We start from the raw sequence: 9,487 nt of genomic DNA on the forward strand, positions 1-9,487 counted from the left end.
TGTACGATAAACAGACACGATTCACAGATCTCCATGATCCTCACCAAAAGAATCCAGAGTGGATCCCGTTGGCACCAAATATGTGGCTCTACATAGGAAACTACTTCTCCAGCAAATTTGAGTTGGGAATTCCAAAAAAAAATAAAAAAATTTGAGTTGGGAATACTTTTCAACTTTAATACAATGACTTTTGACTTTTGAGCAAATTATTAATTCTCTGATCGAGACTTTTGACTTCTGAATCAATTATTAGTTCTCCGATCGTGTGTACATATGAAAGTAAGACGAGAGATGCAAACCATCAAGGAAATTGAGCGTTAATGATAGAGAAGATGGAGAACATAACAGAGAAGCTTTGCTTAGCAAAAGCTAGTACCTCAACCCCATCCTCGCCCCCCATTCACAACCAAACTCAAAGTCCAAAACGTTTTGTGTTGATACATGGAGCTTGTCATGGAGCATGGAGCTGGTATAAGGTGGCAACTCTCCTCAAGGACTCAGGTCATCATGTCACAGCTCTAGACTTGGGAGCATCCGGGATCAACCCGATTCAGGTACAGCAACTGCCTTCGTTATCGGAATACGTCGAGCCTTTGACAAAGCTCATGGTGTCTCTACCACCAAATGAAAAGGTTATCCTTGTGGCTCACAGCTTTGGTGGAGCCGTCATATCTATTTTCATGGAGAGGTTTCCGCATAAAATTGCTGCTGCGGTATATGTTACGGCTGTCATGTCTGGTCCTACTCTCAATTTCTCAACTATACAATCAGAGGTAATGAATTTCATACACAAAGATTGAGTTACACTATATGTCTTCTTTATAGTGCTCTACTGTCATTTGAAATTGATCATATGTTGTACCTTGTTCATCGTATCTTGTGAATCAAAAAAATAAGTATGGCATAACTATATCTCTCCGTTGAGGGTTCCCTCAAATAAACTTATTTGAGACACTTTGTATTGCCAATTTTATAACTTTTACAATGATCTGAATCGTCTTATTTTAGTTCATTCATAAATCATCTTTATAAAAAAAATTCACTCCAAAACTATTAAGTATAAATCAAATTAGAGTGAAAAAAATAGACAAATACGATTCTTCAAAGAAACAATAAAATGGCTACTATTTAATTCAACATTTATATATATCGAGAATTAGGCCTACAAGAGATCCCTTCAATAAACTTGTTTGAGAGATCTCTAAATTAAATGGGACTATGTATGTGTGCACATGTCTGATCTCTTGTTCATTGTTGTGTGAATCCTACTGAATGAGATATACAAGGGGTAACTAACAAATAATTTTCTGAATAATGCATAGATTAAGAAAAGATTCCATTATATGGATTCTCAATTCAGATATGATAACGGAACCAATAACCCAGCAACATCTTTTCTCTTTGGGCCCAAGGACTTGGCAACAAGCTTGTACCAGCTCTCACCACCACAGGTAAGTCTTAAACTTAAAGTGTGTCTATTGCAATAGATAGGAACCCTATTCGTGCTCTCTTAACACGCACTGGAAAGATAATAATTACTTAGCTAAATATGCTTTTTTTTCTTCTTTTTGGTTGGTGATTTATATAATGTGCAGGATTTAACCCTAGCGTTATCGTTGGTGAGATTTTTTCCTCGCTACAATTATGATGTTATAAAGCTCACAAAAGAGAAATATGGATCAGTTCCTAGAGTATTCATCGTGTCCGGCGAAGACCATGCTATAGTAATGGATGTGCAAAATTACATGATAAAAAGCAATCCGCCAAATGAAGTGAAAGTGATAAACGGTTCTGATCACATGGTCATGGTCTCTAAACCCGTAGAGTTGTTCTTCCATCTCCAAAACACTGCTGAGAAATATTCATAAACACAGTTACACAGACATGTTTAGATTAGGCAAACAAGTATTATACTATTATCCAAATAAGTGAGATTGTTTTATAAGGGATAAGTACTAAGAATTATATGTGTCCATGAACTTTAGCTAAAGAGGTATAAAGTACTCAACAATCTCAGAATTCTCAAATACAATTTTAATATATTTTTTTGTTCACCGTAAGGAGGTATTTATATAATACAATTAAGGAGTATTAGAAAATAAATCAAAATAATCATTAGCTCACAAGGACAAGGAAACCTAAATTTAAAGTAATAACATAAAATCTCTATTTATTGTACCCCCAAAAAAAATTTGGTCGAAATTTTTTGTGGTCTATGTGGTGATATGGTAATTTTATGTGATATGCCTATTGGTCAAGATGTGTAACTCAAGAAAAAAAGGTATTGGTTCACAATAAAGAGATGCATCTTTTTAATATGTGAACCGAATACAACAAATGTACCAAGAAATATAACTCTAAAATAAAGGATTACACCTTTGACAAGGGTTACAACAATTTAACAAGACTTATACCTATTGACTTGAGTGATTCCCTTCGGTTGTCTATAAATAAGATTGCAATCAAACCATTTCATTCTATTTCCAATTCACTTGCCTAAGAGAGAGTCAAAATATAAATCCTCTTGTGTGATGCCCAGTCTAACAACATCCATCACTGGCGATGATACTTCCTTTATTAGTAAGGGTTAGGTTTTATGTCGGCGAGATTTAACAATTTTTCTAGAAGCGTCTACGTACAAGCTACACCAGAACTAATAGTCCAACAGAGGCCAAACAAAGAAGTCTGTTGGAAAGAACATTCAGTTGACTCCTCATCCTAACAATGTCACCAAGTCAAGTTGGTAGCACCGTTTCAAGAAGGAAATCGATTTGGTTGGTGGGTCAAGTTGGCGTAAGGACAAGTTTCCAACTTCTGAAAAGTCGAGTCAATATTAAATATAATTGGAAATCACTTATAAACCAACAAATTGCCTTGCAAGGAAATTCAAAACCGGAATGAGTTTGGATAACTTCAGTGTGAATAAAAATAAGAGTAAATTGTAGCTATGGTCTCTTAACTTTAACTCAATTGGAGCAATGGTCCCTCAACTAAAAATCCATTACCTTTGGTCCTCAACTTATCAAAACGTGTAGCTATGGTCCCTCAACTAAAAATTCATTACCATTGGTCCCTGAACTTTAATTCAAGTGGAGAAATGGTCCTTTAACTTTAATCCAATTGTAGCAATGGTCCTTACAATATAACTCGTTTTGACAAATTTTTTGACATAGTTGACGAAAAGAACCATAATTATACACTTTGATGAGTTGAGGGACCCTAATTATATAAATGGTCATTCCAACATAGCTTATTTTGACAAAATTTTGACAAAATTGATAAAAAGGACTATAGCTACACATTTTGATAAGTTGAGGGACCAATGGTAATGGATTTTTAGTTGAGGGACCATTGCTCCAATTTGATTAAAGTTGAGGGACCATTTGTACAATTTACTCTAAAAATAAATGTTAAATATTCCAATGGTATGAAATGATAAGGTATTATCTCATGGCATATACCGTTTACAAATCGATTTATAAGGAGTATACCATGAGATGTAGGGTAGATTCGAAAAATAAAAAATAAATCGAACCGAACCAAAGTAGAAAAAACTGAACCGAGAAAAATCAAACAAAATTAGAGAAATCAGATTGAACCGAACTCTATTAATTTGGTTCCGTGTTCAAAGCTTAGGACAACGAACCGAACTGAATATCTAAATCTTAAAACAACATCGTTTTATATTTTACACTAACCCAAACTAATACAACCCTCGTCCCATCTTGCCTCCAGAGTCCAAACTCATACCCTACCTCCAGTCCTTAGACTCCAAAGTTCAAACTTGATACCTCAACCTTATCGATCACCCTCCAAACAAGAATCTTCTCCTCTCGACGTCGAACATCCGACACCTCGCTCACCTTGCTCGTCGTCGCGCTCACCCCCTGGCTTGATTGGCCTTGATACACCTCCATCCTCTCACGTGGTCCACGAGCACCTCCTTCACTGTGACCTCTCTAACCTGCCAAACTTTGTCTCTAACTTGACTAGGCTCACCATCTTGACCTCACCATCAAGGTAAGCGCTTCTAACACACCCTAACCCTCATGTCTAGTGAAAACCAAAATTGAGGCGTGTTGGCCATCACCTGGATAGGTGATGAAGTCATAACTAAAGTTTTCAACTATTAAAATCTATCAAAATTTTGGTAGAGCTTCCCTTAAAATAGGGATGAGCCCAATTAAAATACCTGCAAACAACCACCTTTATTCCAACAAATCCTCGAAGGGCCACACCTAATGGGTCTTAGACCCTTTATTACATGCAAGACAATGGGTTCAGATCATAATTACCTAAATACAAGTCTTATGAATAAGTTGAGTAAATACCATACTTCGTAGGAATATGTCAGAGCTGCTGGAATGTACCTCAACGTCTGATGTGATCACTGTTACGACTGCTAAATCTGGTACTCAGTGAAGTCTTCCTCTAGCTGGGCATGTTCTCTAGAGCCTCTGGAACTACTCACATCTACCTCGAATGAGAAAACCTCTTCGAAATTTTGCGAGCATTGTTGAAGTCGAGGGTCTGAGGCTCGACTTCATGTTTTCAGGCAAGAATGAGGTCTTTGAACTTGTGGTGAGCTGGAGATGAAGATGGTAGTTTTTAAAGGGTTAAAACTCATTGGACTGTGATGGTTATGTGTGGCTCTGGGGAGGAAAAAAACATGTGAAGGAAAGAAGAAAGGGAGAGAGAGTTTTGGAAAATGGGAGAGGGATGTGAGTCCCATTGGAACCCAAACAAACCAAAAGGATTCTCCATAAATGGGGTGAATTTACGAAAATGCCCTTTCATTCATTGTCCTGTAAAAACTGTTTAAAGTCTGATTCTTTGATTCTCATTCCGCTTGTACCTACACGTTCGTAACAATGATTACTATGAAAATACACTAAAACAATAGTTTATATGTGTCACAAATACCAGTCAACGAAAGTCAACACGTACCGTTCTAGGGGCATTTTGGTAATTTTACATCTTCAAGATTAAAATAGTGTAAAATCAGGGACGGATCGTAACACTTCCCAACTTGGTCCTCGATGTCATCTTTTTCTATAGATTTATCACCTGATCTCCGACTTGATTTGGCTCTTCAGTTTATTTCATACAGTCGCATGATTGTTAATTATGAACGGCAATTATAATGGTATTTAAGTATTGGGTCTCCTGAATTAGGGTTTCTTCCTTATAAAGGAGGAAATTTCACATGTTGAGCTATTTGTTTGTAAATTAAAGTGTGATATAGCTTCTTTCTCGGCTGAACTCTAAGTGACATTAACTGTGTGTTTATTAGTTGAAATCCCTAGTTAGGCTAGAAATAACATAGGTGTTGAGGATATGGATTAATGTGTCAATTTGCTTTTATTCCTTCTCGACAAATTGCATTGAAGGTAGACAGCTGTAGTGTGCATCAACCCCCAGCATCTTACCCTTCAGTTCTGTTTGTACCATACTTGATCAATCCCAAAACTACTGAGCACCAGTCAACATTATACCGTCAAGGATCCGGAAGAGTTTCCCTCTAACCAGAAGGCCAATTACAGAGCGACACGTGTTAACATTAAAAGCCAATCATAGCGCGACACATGTCAACATCAGAAGCCAATCACAACACGACACGTGTCAATGTCAGAATGAAACTAGAAATTCTCTTCTATAAATAGAGATCATTCTCTCACAATATTTCCTAATGTCATTTGTACTAAATCATTCACTAGTACTCACTAAAGGAAAACTTGAACCTATGTACTTGTGTAAACCTTTCACAATTAATGAGAACTCCTCTACTCCGTGGATGTAGCCAATCTGGGTGAACCACGTACATCTTATGTTTGCTTTCCTGTCCCTATCCATTTACATACTTATCCACACTACTGACCGAAGCAATCTAGCGAAGGTCACAAACTTAACATTTTCTGTTGTACTAAAGTCCTTAATGATTTTGTGCATCAACATTTGGCGCCGTCTGTGGGAACGACACTTATTCCCACTCTTTTCAGCTTTGTCAAGCTGGTTTCCACCATTCGTACACTCTCTTTTGACCAGGCATGCCTTTCCAACATGGGGAGCGAAGGAAGCCACAACACACAAAATGACACCCCTCTTACACCTAGTGCGAAGCAACGAAAGAAAGAAGGAAAGAGGGTTGCTCTTCGAGCTAAAGTCGATGAGCTAGAAGCTCATAACAACAAGATAGCAATGAAGAATGAGATCTTCCAAGAGCAGTATGAGAAGCTTTTTGAAACGCTTCACGAAACTAGGCGTACTCAAACACGCGAGCTCGTTGCCCCTGTGGACATCAACCATCATCTGGGTGCCCCACAACACGAAGGGTCACCTTAATTTGACTTGGGTATCCCTGATGAAGAGCGAGCTAATCATCAAAATATTGATCAACATGAGACTTCTCCCAACCGAGCTGCTTCGACCCGAAGCAGGAGAAGTGGAAGAAGACACCTCCTTGCAGAAGGGTTGGAAGGATCGAAAGTCGTTTATCGTGACTGCTAAGACTTCCTAAAGCAACGTCGAGAGAATCCTCTTCACATATGCTCGAAGATCAATGACTCAAGGGTTTCTGGAAGACTCGGTCCCTTTCCACGACCCAGGCCAGCTGCCAATCTAGGGAATGAATGACAGGTCCTATAGGAACATGAAGGTACAAGAGACTCTGAGATATTCCAACAGATTTGCCCTAGAAGTCAGTACAGTGAGTCCAAGGAAAAATCACACGCCTTTGCTCAAACTTTCCTACTTCCAAGAGGCGATGGAGACTTACGAAAGAAAATCCCAGTGGTACATGACTCCACTCAGGACCCCATTGTCTTACAGCTCATTGAGGAAGTAAACAAGTTGAAGGCCGAACGTTAGGCCGAGATACCTGACTGGAACCAACCCAGGCCTAGCTCTCTCCCAAAGAGGATCCTCGACACCCCTTTCAAGTGAAAACAAAACAAAAGCTTGGTTTACAACTCTATACTGGAAGGGAGGACCCAATTGAACACCTTAACCTATTTGAGTCCACCATGGCATATCGGATGCACACCGATGATGAACGATGTCTTCTCTTTCCTTCCACCCTCTCTGGCAGAGCTCTAAACTGGTATTGTCGTCTTCCACCTAAGACATTAGACTCATTTGAGGAATTAAGGAAACTGTTTGTTTCTCAACATATTTTCCAGACCGATCGCTTTCACTTTGCGGATGCCTTATACAATATTCGCCCGAAGCCAGACGAGTCATTACGTATGTATGCTGGTCGCTTCAGCCATGAGTATTCTCGTTATGCTGAGGCAGACGACAAGATTACCTTGAAAGCCTTCATGGCAGGCCTATGTGACTGTTTCTTTAAGTATATGATCAATGCCAACACTTGGAAGACTTACTCTGAGGTGATGGCCCAGGCTTATAACCATGCCTATGCCGAGGCAATGACATACCATGGCCCAGGCCACATGTTTATCCATTTACCCCAGCATAGCACACCTGATACCGAAGCCAATGCCGAGGCAGTCAGGTTACAAGCCCACCAAGAACACGAGCACGTTTTGCTATTACCAAGAGCATAACGGCCATGATAGCAAGAAGTGTATCACCCTTCGTAATCGTATTGAAGCTTTAGCGTGTGAAGGAAAAATTGATCGATTCCTCCTTCACCTTTCAAGGGATAACCGTAACCAACGCCAAGTGAATGTGATATATTCCATAAGCGGCGGCACACTTATATCTGAATCTTCCAACAGAGCCATGAAAAATAGCGAACGAGCTTTAAGGCCTGGTCACCAAGTGTTTCACGTGGAAAACATCAGGGGAGGCAAGTGTCAAAAGCCTAACTGGGATCCAATATGTTTCTACCCTAAGGAAGAAAAAGGTATCATCTACCCTCATAATGACCCATTGATCGTGAAAGCTCACATAGCCAACTTTGAGGTACAACGAATCCTGGTAGACACGGGGCTTCGATCAATATCATGTTTGCTGAAGCTTTCAAGGCATTTAATGTAGCTGAACACTTGCTCGATTGCTCGATTTCTCATCTGATAAGCTTCTCCGGTGATATTGTGCAACCTTTAGGAAGCATACACTTACCTTTCACCATTGGTACAGGCCCTTACACAGCTACCATTACCACTAACTTCCTGGTGGTTGATTGCCCAACGACATACAATGTTATCTTTGGACGCACATGCATCAATGATCTCAAGGCCATGGTATCCACGTATATGTTGTTGATGAAATTTCCAACCCTCTGTGGCAATGGTTACATCATAGAAGATCAACTTAGTGCACGATCATGTTACAACAATTCGGTCAAGCAACAGTTTGCATGTGCCTAAGGAAACCCTTTCTATACATGACCAAGTCATAAAGACCAGTCCAGACAAAGCCAACTTGGATCTTCACGGTGGCAACAGTTAACCCGACGATCCTCGAGATGACTCTTTCACCCAGCAAGCACAACTCGCTGAAGAGTTGGATAAAGTCTTTGTCTCAAAAGATTATTCGGATAGCATGATGAAGATTGGCACCACCTTGTCACCATCTATTCGGTTGGCATTGATCTCTTTTTTGCAAGAGAACACTGAGGTCTTTGCCTGGTCATACGAGGACATGCCAGGCATCTCTCCCAATATCATCTGTCATTGCTTAAGTATTGACCCCAAGACCAAGCCAATGAGACAGAAGCGAAGATCTTATGACGCTAAACGGTACGAGGCAATGAAGGCAGAAGTTGAAAAACTCAAAGGCATAGGCTTCGTTCGCGAAGTCAATTATCCAACGTAGGTAGCAAATGTTGTCCTCGTTAAGAAGAATCCGACCAAGGAAAGTTTCCTGCTCCAAAAGGTCTTGTGGAGAATGTGTGTCGATTACACCGACCTAAACAAAGGATGCCCGAAGGATAGCTTTCCTCTTCCTCTCATAGACAAACTTATAGACTCTACGGCAGGGTGTGAACTTCTTAGCTTCATGGATGCTTACTCAAGATACAACCAAATCCTCATGAACCCTCCGGACCAAGAACATACAACCTTCATTACTAATAGGGGACTATATTGCTATAAAGTCATGCCCTTTGGCCTAAATAATGCAGGAGCAACTTATCAGAGATTGGTCAATTCAATGTTTGTCGAACAGATTGGGAAGAGCATGGAAGTTTACGTTGATGATATGTTAGTCAAGAGCAAACATGCTGACCAACACATCACCAACCTATCTAAAACTTTCACCATTCTGAAGAGGTATCGAATGAGGTTAAACCCCAACAAATGTGCCTTCGGCGTAGGCTCTGAAAAATTCTTAGGCTTCATGATAAGCCAACGAGGCATTGAGGCTAATCCCGAGAAGATCAAAGAAATCCTCGACATGAAGGAACTGGTAACTTCAAAAGACATCCACAGCCTTACTGGCAAGGTAGCAGCCATCTCTAAGGCCACAGACAGATGTGCTCATTTCTTCAAAGCACTTAAGGGAAGTAAGAAGTACATTACAT

General features: G+C 39.8%; 1 protein-coding gene across 2 annotated transcripts; it reads left to right on the forward strand.

Annotated features, from left to right (window-relative positions):
- Nucleotides 1–264: 264 nt before the first annotated feature.
- LOC126613926 (methyl jasmonate esterase 1-like) lies at nt 265–2,054 on the forward strand. Of its 2 annotated transcripts, XM_050281541.1 has the most exons (4): nt 265–554; nt 633–773; nt 1,323–1,451; nt 1,596–2,054. In XM_050281541.1, the coding sequence occupies exons 1-4, from the start codon at nt 321–323 to the stop codon at nt 1,866–1,868; spliced, it is 777 nt and encodes a 258-aa protein (XP_050137498.1). In that variant the 5' UTR covers nt 265–320; the 3' UTR covers nt 1,869–2,054. The 2 variants fall into 2 exon arrangements, with proteins under 2 accessions (XP_050137498.1, XP_050137497.1); XM_050281540.1 differs by having other exon boundaries at nt 266–773.
- Nucleotides 2,055–9,487: the final 7,433 nt, after the last annotated feature.

The sequence above is a fragment of the Malus sylvestris genome, chromosome 2 (assembly GCF_916048215.2).
Source record: "Malus sylvestris chromosome 2, drMalSylv7.2, whole genome shotgun sequence".
Classification (NCBI taxonomy): Eukaryota; Viridiplantae; Streptophyta; class Magnoliopsida; order Rosales; family Rosaceae; genus Malus; species Malus sylvestris.